The sequence below is a fragment of the Squalius cephalus genome (assembly GCF_949319135.1).
Source record: "Squalius cephalus genome assembly, chromosome: 21".
NCBI lineage: Eukaryota > Metazoa > Chordata > Actinopteri > Cypriniformes > Leuciscidae > Squalius > Squalius cephalus.
Window position 1 is genome coordinate 32,342,104 of NC_137142.1, and position 13,918 is coordinate 32,356,021.

Genomic DNA, 13,918 nt, shown 5'->3' on the forward strand with positions numbered 1-13,918 from the left:
TCTGTTTGTGCATGCATGTGGTATATGTTTAATAGGAGACGCAGTGGTACGAAGAGACAACCGTGGAGTTGATGGCTCCCACCATGCTGCCTGAGCTTCACCTTCTAAAACGGGTAACAAATTAAACTTCCTCAGTATAGCTCATATGAACTCCCTAAATCTGACCTTACATTTTTTTTCCTCTTTGCATCCAGATTAAGGTAAAAGGTCCAAGATATTGGGAGCTAAACATCGACATCAGTAAAGGAACCCATCATCTGCAGTAAGTCTACATGTAGATTAACAGAGATTGAGTCAAACTAAACAGCTTTAAGCTTTGTTCCAAAATCTGAGCTGCCTATCTAGACAGTATTTTGAGGCATCGTAGCCAAAGTCCAGATGCAAAGACTTTCCCAAAAGGTGGGAACTGGGCAGCAACTGTTTTTTTTTCAATCTAATGAGCATCACGTGTTCTTTAAAATAAAGCAATCCCAGAATGCACTGCAACAACTCAGTGAAAAAAAAAAGCTCATCCAAGATGCTGAAATGTTCATATTTATTTTGCTCAGTATGGAAGTATTAATATATATAGATGAATCAATTAAAATGGACTCTTTTACCAAGAATTTGTGCATCCTTTATCTATTTAATTTTTAATCCATTTTCTATTTCAAATAAATGCTGTCTTTTCATCAAAGAATCTTGAAAAAAATGTATCACGGTTTGCACAAAATTATGAAGCAGCACAACTGTTTTCACATTGATAATAATCAGAAATGTTTCTTGAGCAGCAAATCATCATATTAGAATGATTTCTGAAGGATCATGTGACACTGAAGACTGGAGTAATGATGCTGAAAATTCAGCTTTGATCACAGGAATAAATTACATTTTACAAAATATTTAAATAGTAAACTGTTCTTTTACATTGCAATAATATTTAATAATATTACTGTTTTTACTGTGTTTTTGATCGGATAAATGCAGCCTTGGTGAGCATTTTGAAATACACTTCCTAAGTTCAGAAACATTAAAAAATCCCCTAACTTTTGAACGGTAGTGCAGTTTTAGGCTTAATCTCAAACTACTCAATATCAGCTCTATTTATCAGGTTATTTTTTAATATAACTCTGATTGTGTGTGGCTGAAAGAAGTCATATACACCTAGGATGGCTTGAAGGAGAGTAAATTATGGGATAATTTTCATTTTTGGGTGAACTAACCCTTTAAGATCCATTTCAGTTAGTATGCTACTTTAGAAGCCAGCTCACTAGGTTTTGGAACGGAACTTAAGGTAATTGTAAACAAAAAAAACAGGGTAGTTTGAGTACGTTGTGTTTTCTAGATCCATCTTATCCCGAGACGGCATTCTCTACGTGAAGCTGCGTGCCGGACAGCTCCCGTACAAGGACGACCCTCAAGGCTGGAAGAGTTTACTGGCCCCAAACCTCAACAATAGAAGTGCTGAAGTGCGCACTTTTAAGGTCGGTCTGTGTGGCCGAACATATACTGTCCACAAACTGGTTTGGCCAATGTCTGTCAATATTTACCATGTCATATGTCTGTTTGTAAAGCTGTAAAATAACTCGAGCATTAAACCGTTCATGCAAATACAGAGGATGAAGATATAAAGATATTTCCGGATGTTTGCCAAGGTCACATTGTGTTCCTAATTGGATTAATGCAGCATTATGTGTTCTTTCAAACTCATGCAAAGAATTTTCTTCATGTCAATGAGCTATTTTTCCCTTCCCTCCCACTCTTTTGTCCGTCTCCTACGCAGCCCGAGGCCATCTCAACCTTCACCTCAGATGCTGCTTTGGTCTCCTTCGCCGAGTACTTCTGCAGAGCCTCGGAAAACATGAAGCATGTGAGACCATAAACATGTTGTTTTAAGGGAAACTGCTTGGTTTGTGCAGTTGGAAAAAAAGTGTTCATGTCCCTACAGAGCTTTTGCATTCGTAAGGAAAGAGATGTGGATACTAAATAGCTGTCAGAGACTAAATTGAGACGACTTGATCTTTTAAAAACTGTTTAGGTGAAGTGAAAGGCCTCAATTTACACATTGCAGGATGCAATTGTGTAGTAATTAATATTTTCTTTTCATGACAGATGATGAGTTTCCACGTCAGTGTTTAGTACAACAGCCTTTGGTTTTTATGTTTATGGATTTTTAGAGGATTATTATGGGTCACTTTCATCTTAAAGGAATGTTCTGGGTTCTGTTATACGTTTTATCGTCAGCATCCTTTTCATGTTGTTGAAAAATGATTTAGGCCTCCCTCACTATTCATAAATAAGCAAAAATATGTGAAGAGTTATATGGGATGGAAACTTGGATGGATGTTTTGGATCCAAAATAGGTCATTTGTGTGATTTGCAGTTTCTAGTTTCAGCGCTTGAAATGCAGCATTGCATTCTTTTCCACATAAACAGCACATGATCTGGTGAGCACTGAGTTTAGGTCGCTTACTCCCCAACCATCTTCCCAAATTGAAATGACATCCAAAATAATACAACCCAAAATTTCCTTCAGAATGAAAGCTCAATGGTTTAATATTCGAAAGCAAATCAATTAAATATCCATGAATTTATCAACTATATGGAGTCTAGGGTAGGTTTTTTCCCTATATTCCCTTATGATAACTTCAACTAGAAATGTACATTTTAAAGCTGCCACCTTTCTTATCCTTGATGAGTTTGCTTTCCCGAGCAATGCACTTAGAATGAAAGTGGCGAAGCATTACACCAGGAGAATCGTTCAAATATAAAATGATAAAAATGACTGAATATGAGACCAGTGTGATAAAATCACTAGTCATGTCATGACCATGTGAAGTCGGTAAACTGATCACTTTTACATGATACAGTATGTGCAATGATGCTTGAAAGGGATTGTGTATATATGGAGAAAAAACACAGGAATTATGTTGGTAAGGCATACAGTGACTAGAGTTTCAACTGATTTCGAAAACTTTACATGTTTAATAAAACACATTTTTGAACAGGATTAAAAAATAATTATATCAAACGCATGCATCAAATGCTCTCCATTTGAACCCATGAACATCTGGACACCATCTAGTATGTTGGCAAATACAACATACAATAATGCAACTCGCCCCTTCATTGTGTATAAACAAACGGGAAATGTGTTTATAGTAAATAATGGAAGCTCAGCAGGTGAGCAGGCGGTGCCACAAATAAAAACTCTCAGCTTCAAAAGTATAACCGTAACACATCAACGTACGTTTATTGTCATTTCTTTCCTATTGTATGTGAAATGACTTCTGGAGCCTCAGAAATGAGCTTAGCCATCTAACTTTTAAGGCAGCATCCTAACTGTCATGTGACTGATTGGGTTCGCTCTGAAGTTACATTTTATTCAGATAGTCCGCTTTAGACATTCTACTAACCTTAAGTACCTTTCTAACTACATGTCAACTAGCAGTCATTAGAGTATTAGTAGACTTATTATCTGCCAACACTTTATTCTGATGCTCCTCAACAGACATTCTACTGACTATAAGTGACTTTGCAAGTACAATAGTGTTACCCGCTCAAATTAATAGCACTCCACACCACAGACTTAAGGTATTATCAACAGAGTTTGACATTAACTTGTTGCTAAACTAATGGCATGATATTCTAATAACAAAACAATATTCATATCATACAAATTCTGTGTAAAATAACATTTTTTAATTAGATACTTCTTAATATTAGATGAATAATAAGTTTATAATTTACATTTCTTGGATCATTTTATCCATTTAACTTATTGTAGCTCAATATGAGTTTGCCTTTGTGAATGATTCATGTGAGCCACTTTAAAATACTATCTGAAATGACTATTTTTTTTAATATCTTTATATCTTATGATGCTGCCTACAGTGCATGTGTCACAGTAGCTATAAATATTAATGAATACAGTAAACATAAGAGTAAATATGACCCACTTTTATGTGGATTACAAATGAACACACGAACTGTATTTTCTGTAGTCATCAGCTTCATACCACTTCATTGGCATGAGGTTTGTAAATAAGTGAAAGTTCATGTATGGGTTGTGTTGCTGGTTGCTGTAGTTTACACATGCTGTCTTGTTTTCACAGAAGCAGGAGACAGTGGCCTTATTGTCAGCAATTCTGTATGAATGTGTGACACAGGAAAACCCAGAAATGCTGCCAACACACATCTCTATTGACCAGGTCAGTTCCAGTAAAGATGGCATTAAAAATACATGAAATGTCGACTTTAAAAAATCGGAAGTCGTTCGATCCCTTGTTTTTAACAGCTAAAACACGTTCTCTGTGAACTTGTGTGTGTGATCATCTCTGTAGGCTGTGAGGACTCTGGAGCAGGGCGATCTGTGTGAGACGTTCAGTCTGTGGCAGATGAAGCTGGTGTTAGAGCTGTGTGAGAGCAGAGTCCTTCAACAGCGGCTCAGAGACACACACCGTCAGACCCGTGGCCTTCTGCTCAACTCTGAGTTCCTGCCCGTCATGAAGAGCTCGGCGGATCGAGCCCTGGATCACTGGCTCTGTGGTCAGTATCAGCAGCATCATTAACAGTGACTCAGATGTGCTTTCTCAGATTTCTATTTTAGAGATTCTGTGTCAACTCTAGTCAGCGTGTAGGACTGCATTTGTTTCGTGTTTTGGTCAACACCTTCAGCTAGTGTGAAAGGCTATGATCACGTATGCTCTGCAGGGTTGGCAACTTAAAGGCTAATAGGGTGAATGTCATGAAACCTCTCAAGAACATTTCTAGATCACATCAGATTTCTAGATTAGATCAGTCCAAAATCTAAAGGAAAAAAAAAAATATTACATTTTGTGTAAAGAAATGTCTAATTTTAGTACCATTCAGTTTTTATTTACTGTTCTCCCCTTTTCTCATTACTATACTGAATAAAAAAAAAGAAGAATTTAATATATTTATTTATCATTATCAGTGGTTATTGTTCTGGCATTATTATATTAATGAGAATTGAAGAGTGACTTGAAGAATTGATTTGCTTAATTGTCAATGTTAAAATGCAATGTTAAATGATCAAAAACCACATTTAATTTTCTTTGCACAAAATAAATCAATTATTATTATTAATGTATTTATTTTATATTTATTTTTCATTAATATAAATGTATTCATTTAGAATTATATTTGAATAATTTTGTATTAAAATATTTAAAAATATATTCATATTTATATTTATTTAAATTATTAAATTAAATTATTTAAAAAAATTGGTGGGGGTGGGTGATATCTGAATTATGGCCCGGGAATTTCTTTGTCATTAATTTGGGGAGTATAAAGGTACAGCCACACCTTTTATGTATTCAAATGCACATAAAATAAATTCATGAAGCTTGATTGTTTTAAAACTATTAATCCAACAACACTGTTTCTCGTTACAAACAGATAACAGTCGCGCGCTACAAGCATACTTAAGAAGACAGCCAATGAACAACGACACTGATGTCAACATGCTGGCCTGCTTCCTGGTCTACCATTCCATCCCTAGCCTCAAGAATATGGTGGCGTCTGACCTGGAAGGTAAGGTCACGCTCGAACAGAAGCTAAACCTGGTTCTACTTGTTGAACATAGAAGTCTTAATTTAAAGGAAAAGTTGTCTTTAAAGTCTTGCCGGATTATACAATCATTTCGATACTTGCAAGCTTGTCTAAAACGAGTTTCTGTGCGAACACTTGCGCTCACAGAAAGGGCCTATCAGTCAGCGTGTGAATGCCGAATTAAGTTCTCTTTCGCGTCTTATTGTGCTTAAACACTTAAATACACACCAAGTTGTTAAAATGGCCGTCTCAGTGAGTATTCACGTAAACACAGGCCGTTTCTCAATATGCGTTCTTGTCTGTACTTGTGTTCTTGTGGACTTGTGAAACGTCATCAGTCGCTGCCCAAGTACTGTCCCAATACACAAGTTTGCATTTTGGCAAGAACGGTTAAAAATCCCGGAAGTGTTCTTGACACGCCCATTTTACCGAGGATGCAACGGTTGGTAACTTGTGTGACCTTGACGGCAGAAATATCCCAGCATTCATTTCGGCATTCGAGGAAGGAGAGGCAGGTCAATACAAGTCGTTTTTCTACAATTTCGTACGCTATTTCATCACTAAATTCACTTCTGAGAGCATTTGATGCGAGAAATCAACTGTGTAGATTTCAAATATTGGCATTTTTACGAAAATTTATGGCGAATCGAAAATGTGCTCAAACGTTTTCGGAAGTGAGAATCTCCATAAGAATAACGGCCAATAATAACGTCAATAATTCTCGTTATGTTTGGGTATTATTGCGCAATACCAGCAAGAACACATCGTCTCAAACTGTCAGCAGCGTTCTGTGTGCTCGTCAACTTGTGAGTTCATTCTTCCAAGAACAACTAGCAAGAGCGTTCTCCCCAAGAACACAAGTCCGTTCTTTGCATTCTTGGTTTTGAGAAACACCCCACAGTCTTAAGTGAATGTAAACAGTTGGGAGAAAATTGGATGCGTCAGTATATTGGATCCGTGCATTAGATCTTAAATTGACAGCAGCCTAAAAATGTTTTTGATTAATATATTATGTGTCCTTTTGCTTGTAATAGACGGTTAATACGTTTACCTGTGTTCTGTAAGCTTGAGAATTTTTTACTTACTTTAGTTAGGCTAGTATTAGTTTTTGCTGTTTTAATGAAATTAATTTTTTTAAACATGGTGGCAGCTTCTAGTTTCAAAGAAAAAGATTGTTTTTAACATATTTGAAGCAGTAATTTACATTGGTTTAGAATTCAAAAACAGCAATAAAAATCCTTGTTTGTTTTTTGAATACTAATTATTACTATAGCTTTTACTGTGTTAAATAAATATGGAAATATACAGTAATTATATGCACGTGTGGATCATTTTCATCAACTTGAAAACTGCCAGTAATATAATTTGTTAATCGTAAATGCATTAAAAAAAAATTAAACTGTTTTGAGTTGGCCCTGAGTTATGGGAATTACATGTAGGACCTTTAGCCTTGGAAAACCCAGACAACTTCCGGCAAATTTAGATTTGCTCTGCAAGTAGTCTGGCAAAGAGCTCATTCAAGTCCATTTCCCCATGCCGAGAAATCGTGGCACCAATCAGAAACGTTGAGGCGGGCTTTACACATGACGATCGCTCTGATTGGTTTTAGGTCTATCCAATTGTGCCCAGTGGCATTTGAGCGACGTCCGTTCAACTTTTAAATGCATTATTATATTCAAATTGCAAACACATGAGGACAGTCTCCATGAAAGACCCACTGGCAGATGAACGTGCTACTACATTTCTCTCCGAAACGGTAGGAAATTAAATTAGATTTAATAGAGGATTTTAACTGTGACAAGATGATTGACAGGGCAGTTTACGTGACAGGATGCACGCGACAGATCCGTCTGATAAAGATGACGAAGTAGTATGTCCCAAAGCTTGCCTACTTTTTTGCTACACATTCAAAAGTAAATACCTTTTCTTCACAAAATGAGTACATACTTTTATGGCGTAGTGTAACTTAGGCGAATTGGGACGCAGCATATGGCTTTACACGATGTCGATCGCTCCGATTGGTTTTAGGTCTATCCAATTGTGCCCAGAGGCATTTGAGCGACGTCCGTTGGTGACGCCCCTTTGGAAATGAGTTATTAATGAAGCTTTGCCAGACTATAACTCAGTTACTACTGAGAATAGTCTGGTTTTAACCAGGCTACAGGACCTTTATACTGTACTGTAAACCTGCGCTCAATCGCCCCAATGGAGGCATCCGATCAGCGGTGAAGGTCTCTGCGCGGTTATTTCATAGGTTATTTCATCCGACTCCATACATGAAAAGGTTTTAATGATATCTGTGCATCATTAAATGTGAGTGAATGTTTGACTATTCTTTTTAACTCTTTACTGAAAATGATGTCAGAGTCGATTAGAATAAAATCAAATGTTTACAATTTATTATGTAAGGTAAATGTATCATGCCAATCACATAATCATTTCAAAGATAATCAATACAAAACACCAAATGCTCTGGAATAAAGAGAAGAGATGCGAACCCGACATTAGGAAATACATGATGGCGACTCTCAGCGTTCACGGGCTGATCTGAGGTACAGAATCGCCCCCATCCTCTCGTTGCATTTCATTATATAGACAGAAACTTCTTTCACATGACATGGAAACATCTGCTAACAATGGGAATTTACATTCAGAGTTGACACCTTTTGGGAGTAGGAGGCCATTTGCCTGGAGACCCACCCTCCTTTGTGTGCCAGTTATCTCTAAACTCTTAAAAACCTTATTACCTTTTGTTTTACTACTTTGGGAATGAGACCTTTGTACCAGTCGCACTGAGACATTTCAAGTGATACCAAACATGATGATAATTATTCACATTAAAACTATAGATTCTTGGGGGAATTTTGGTGCTCTCAGCATGAGGGAGGAGGGGTGTGGGAAGAGGGGAAGAAATGTAGATTAGGATTGCTAGAGGTGCTAGTTTCACAAGAGAGAGTTCAAATGTTAATTTCCAGAAAGGTCCATTGTCTTCTCGAGGAGTGGTCGTTCCTCAACCAGTTCTTCCAGTTTCTCCAGCATACAATGCACAGTGCATGCCACTGTAAAAACTGTAGGTCTGTCTCCTCACAGTCTTACTCTCATCCATGAAAAATTATGAAAGATCACTTCTGATGACTGACATCTCAGAATTTACCGGTATTTTGGAGCTGATGTGTGAATGGTCTCTTACCGGTAAAAAGCTGGAATGCCACACATGCATACAGCAACATATTTGTGTATTTACCAGTCATTCTGGCAATTTTATGGTAATTTACCAGGATTGCTGTGTGAAAGGGGCTATTGACTTAATGAAATACAGTATTGTTTAGTTAGACTGGGACTTGATTTGGACTCGATTGGACCATAGACGCACCTTCACTCTCTTCCATTAGCCCTATTCGGACTGGACTAGTTTAACATGGAGAGGAGGGTTAAAGTAATTATTACCAGAGCTTCTCTGTGATTTTAGTCTCGTCCGAATGTGCATCTCAGTGATCATCACGGACAATGTCAGTAAAGATTACGGCGACTTTTACCTTCAGTAAAAAGGTCTGGAAAAATGACCTCAGGTGATGCTAATCCCGTGCGAATAGACCCGCTGTAAATATGTACGTAAATATTTCGTCATTTCGTGTTTAAAAGTAGTTTTCCGTGGTTTTTCAAGTATGGAGACGCTTGAAAAGTTGCGTTCTAGACGCTGGGACGAGTCTGTGGCAAAACTCAAGTGTTTTCCACACACCATTCAGATCAGAGAGAAGATCGACAGCACTTGTTAGAGGCACGAAACATCTTTTAGCGTTAGGTAAGTGCCTATTACCAACACAATCCAATCTGAAGTTCATTAATACATCGTTTGACCGGACATATATTGACCGGACCTGTTTTATAAATATATATATATATATATATATATATATATATATATATATATATATATATATATATATATATATATAGGTTAAATGTGTTTGCGCACGTGATATCAGGAAGCAGCGTAATACACACATGGCGACAGGAGGGTAATGGCGATGCGCAAATCTAGTTACCCCTCCCACTTCTGCTAGTTTTACTGAGATATCTTATCCCATGCAAATTGACCATTAATATTACAGACGTCCTGTGGTAAAACTACATTACTCCATCTACCCTAGTAAAGTTACCCTTGTCTCACGTCCCATTAGACTACATGGAGAGGGCGGGGTTTATTACATATACTGGATCCAGCCACCTGGGGGGGCGATCGAAACATTTTGGCTTCACTTTTCAGGACTTGTGCGGCACACATGGTTTGGACGTAACTCAACTAAGGTGGACTTGAACTCAACACTAATTCTTAGTTTGGTGAAACCCAAATTAAAGCTCCAAAAAGGACAAAAAAAATGTCCCCCTTACATTTCAGTCTGTTCCTGATACAAAGCTCTCATATGGCTTCAGAAGACTTGAAATATAGTGCTAGAGTTGTGTATAAACTACTCTTAAGGGTCGATATACTTCAGCCGAAATTGAAGAATGAACTTGTGTGACGTGGTTTTGAACAAAATCAGGCTGAAACTAAGTTCGTTTAGAGTTTCTCTCGGAAGTTTGAAACAGCTTGCAAAAGCAAACTTTCTGTAAATGTTCACTCCAGCTGATAAACACCTTCAAACTACTACTGTTTCATGGTGATTACGTAATAGATACGTGTGGCTCTGGGGCTCCAACTTCTTTGACATGGAAATCTTCTCTGGTTCATTTCTACTGTATTTTGTTTGAAATGACATCTCAGGGGTCTTTACAGTATACTGCCACTCTCACATTTTTCAAACTTCTTCTTTTTACCCCTAAACAAAGAGTGAAAAAGAGCTTTGCGTACGTACGTATATTGGGGCATTCATGGGTGCTTTGTTTGCACTACGACCTCTGGTCTCTGCTGCTTCCACAGAAGAAATAAAGTCGGAATGACAAGAGCAACCATAAATGAGACAAAGCGAGTCAGTTTTTCTTTGAAGTACTGGATATCTGATTAATTTGTTTTGAAATGTTTCACTTATGTGCAGCCAGCCTTTCTTAAACTGTGTTTCTTAACTTTATCTGTACAGGATGTTCCTGTTTTCCAGAGTTCCTGCTCAAGAGCAGTCAGTTGGGTGTTCCTGTACGTGCCCTGCTGCGTTTGAGTCCTCTGTTTCTTCAGAATCGTGATTCTGGAGTTTAACTGCACTCCTTCAGACCAATTCCTGGAGGTCGACCAACGTTCTCCCTAACCAGGTACAGTGGCAGTGTCCTCACAAGCCAGCCAACGACTCACAGGAACTTGCTGCAATACCTTGCGTCAACTTTTAAGGTTTATTGCGTGGACGTTTTTATGACATGATGTCCTTTAAGAGCCAAAGTGATGCACAGAAGCTCTGAAGAAACACTTATTTTGATGTAAATAATTTGTAACTATATTTGTACTTATGATAATTCAGCCAGTAAATATGTCTTGAGGACATGCTTTTGATAAAGTATGCCTGCCTTGTATGAAATAAAATAAGTTTTGTTTGTCAGAAACAAAAGAAGCTCTGTTTAGTCAGTTTTGCGGGGGATTTTAGGGGTGTTTGCCGAGGTGAGCATCACTGTTAAGGGGTTTTCACACATGCAACATCTACTAAATCTTTGGAAAAAAAAAATCTTTAAAACTCAACTGCATAACTCCCATTGATAGAGTTCATATCATGTCACTGTTCATTTGCATAGAGTTTTACTCTGCCAACTGTCTGGAAATCAGTAATTCTTGTTATAAAAAAGAATGACTTCCAGTCACTTTGTTGCTGCACATAATTGTATGTGTGAACATCCCTTCACTATTGCTTATACTTAAGGTTAGAGGTTTGTTCAAATCAATAAACCGAAGTATTAAACGTTTCCGCAATAACTTCACCAGGACATCATGTCTTGTTGAGGAGAGGTGTGCTGTCATTTTCAGTGTTGTTATTAACTAAACCTATTAAAAATAATTGAATATAAATATTAGATGAAAAACTAAAAATGAAATGTTACCTTGGCAACTAACTGAAGTTGAAGTACTAAAATTACTGAAGCTAGAACTAAAAAAAGTCTATATAGAAATATATATATATATATATATATATATATATATATATATATATAAGACGAAAGCACACAACAAAATTACAAAAAAACCTGAAAAATCTATATTTTAGGGCTGTCAAAATGAACGTGTTAATTTTTGCGAGTATTTTTTTTTTTCAGTTTAAAACAAAATTGTCAAAATCCCAGTTTTGTCGAGTATCCTCTGAACGGCAGTGTGTGTGAGTATATATATGTGTGGTTGACAGGTTTTGCATGGGCATCTACCGCTCACATTTCCATAAGGAAATGTAAAAATCTAGTTTGTATACGTCTGCTTGTCTTCCACATTGCTCTGCTGTCTTTGCCTTTATTTACTGTGGCTCAGCAAAACAAGTATCGCACAAGCATTCCTGTATAAATGAAAACCACCCCACTGCCAGCAACACATCGCCACACACCCTCTCACATTCCACAGTATTTGAATAGCCACGTTGCTGTTTAAAATAGCTCTGGTTCGACTTCTCTTTGAATACTGCTTTCAGTTACTGTGTAACTATTTTACTAAACTAAACCACACTGAAGTGAAAGTTCTGCTGAAACTCTTGCTGTTTAAAAAACGTGAAGTGATATAAACTTCATGTGAAGTCAGAACACTTGTGTAGAAGCCACTAGAATATCATTTCATTTTCTCTTTACCCAAAAAGTTATCATGCATCTCGTACTTTAATTTTACACAGCAAGCTGTATATGAAGATTTGAGTTTTTATGAGCATTTATATGAATGTAAATGGAAGAGTCAAGATGCTGTACCTGGCCACTTTTGGTCTTTTTTTTGTCACCATTTATTTAAATTGACACGAATTTTTCATGGATGAATGTTTCACATACGTAGTCTCTCATTAAGTAAGTCTGCATGCATAATAATGCTAAAAGAATCAGTTCATAATAAGTTTAGATGGAAAATATAAATACATGTCATGTCAACAACATGTCAACGCTGCATTTCTAAAATTTCGATGCCAGGTCACCAAACCAATGTGGTCATTGTGCCTAATGCGTCATGGAATTATTTAGAAGTACGTTTTATCCAGAAAACTGAAGTCACTTGTTAAAACGTTGACTGAGACTCTCATACTTGAATGTGATGTCAAGTTGGAGTATGCAGAAGTGTGAATGAGATTTGAAAGCCGCAACAGAGAGGAAGTTTTTTCTGTGCCACTATCAAGCATAATTGTGAGAATAAAGACTTTTCTCCTGTCTGCCAATCCCATGCCATTGGCGATTGGAGATTCATTTTGAAACAGCTTTCAATTTGCATAAAATTTCCATTAGTTAGCTTGGAGTGCACCACTTGGACAAAAAGCATATTCAGAGTTTCATACACACTCTTTACTTCTCTGTTCACTTCCTGTGTGGCTGGGCATTGGTATGGCAGTGCCTTGTTCAGGAAACCCATGCAATGTGATTCCACCAATGCTCTTTGATCAGATATACTCGTGTGTATGTGTGTGTGTTTAAACACTTAATTTCTGCTTGATTCCCTCTGGAATGAGTTAAATGATCACTTCCGCCCAGAAGGCTGTGCAACCTTTGCGAGGCCACATATAAAGTCTGGATGAAGAAATAACCGCCGCTCACGTGTCTGGAAATTCCTGAACAGTGACGCCTGTGATTACTGAACCTTTAATCATGAGATCTGTGCTGAATTCTGGGGGGAAAACTCACTTTTGAAGCTTATTTGTGAGGTTTGGAAGATTCGGTTTATTTGAAAGCATGCATGGCTTTTATTTAACTTGTTTAATTTTGTTACGAGACAGTTTTTGACTGTCATTCTGTTCGTGTGCATTTCGGGAAGGCAGGGCAAACTGTGATACCAGACGTGGGATGTTTGGAATGTGAACAATGATGTTGTGCAGTCTTGTGGTTGAAGGGCAGTCCGCCTTTTTGGGATGTTATTGATATTTTTCATGCTTCGAAAACAGTTTCACATTTTAAATATTTGTCTTTGCATGCAGCTTTTTTTTTGGAAAGTCCTCGCTGACACAATGAAGCATGCTGTCTGTGCTTAAGCGTGATCGGATACCCCCCTGGTCTGCCGCCCCGAGTCTATATTTGGCATGATTAGTCATGTCAGAATGAAGGACTTCCCTTTCTTCTGCTGTGACATCACAATACGTTCAAAGTTACAATGTGGGGAAGTATTGTTTTATATGTAGCGAGTGCATTTATGTAGGTGAGCAAGGCCCGGTTTCACAGACAGTTTTTAGATTAAGCCATGATTAGGCCTGAGTTCAATTAGGACATTTAAATT

At 37.4% G+C, this 13,918-nt stretch overlaps 1 protein-coding gene across 2 annotated transcripts in view; it reads left to right on the forward strand.

Moving 5' to 3' along the window:
- anapc1 (anaphase promoting complex subunit 1) overlaps positions 1-11,653 on the forward strand; it is a 72,134-nt gene extending 60,481 nt beyond the window's left edge. For both annotated transcript variants that reach the window (XM_079854948.1, XM_079854949.1), the window contains exons 41-48: positions 36-113; positions 195-262; positions 1,325-1,463; positions 1,763-1,849; positions 4,095-4,190; positions 4,323-4,527; positions 5,404-5,538; positions 10,635-11,653. In XM_079854948.1, coding sequence (XP_079711074.1) covers positions 36-113; positions 195-262; positions 1,325-1,463; positions 1,763-1,849; positions 4,095-4,190; positions 4,323-4,527; positions 5,404-5,538; positions 10,635-10,747 — 921 coding nt within the window. In that variant the 3' untranslated portion in view covers positions 10,748-11,653. The remainder of the gene's footprint in view (positions 1-35; positions 114-194; positions 263-1,324; positions 1,464-1,762; positions 1,850-4,094; positions 4,191-4,322; positions 4,528-5,403; positions 5,539-10,634) is intronic.
- Positions 11,654-13,918: the final 2,265 nt, after the last annotated feature.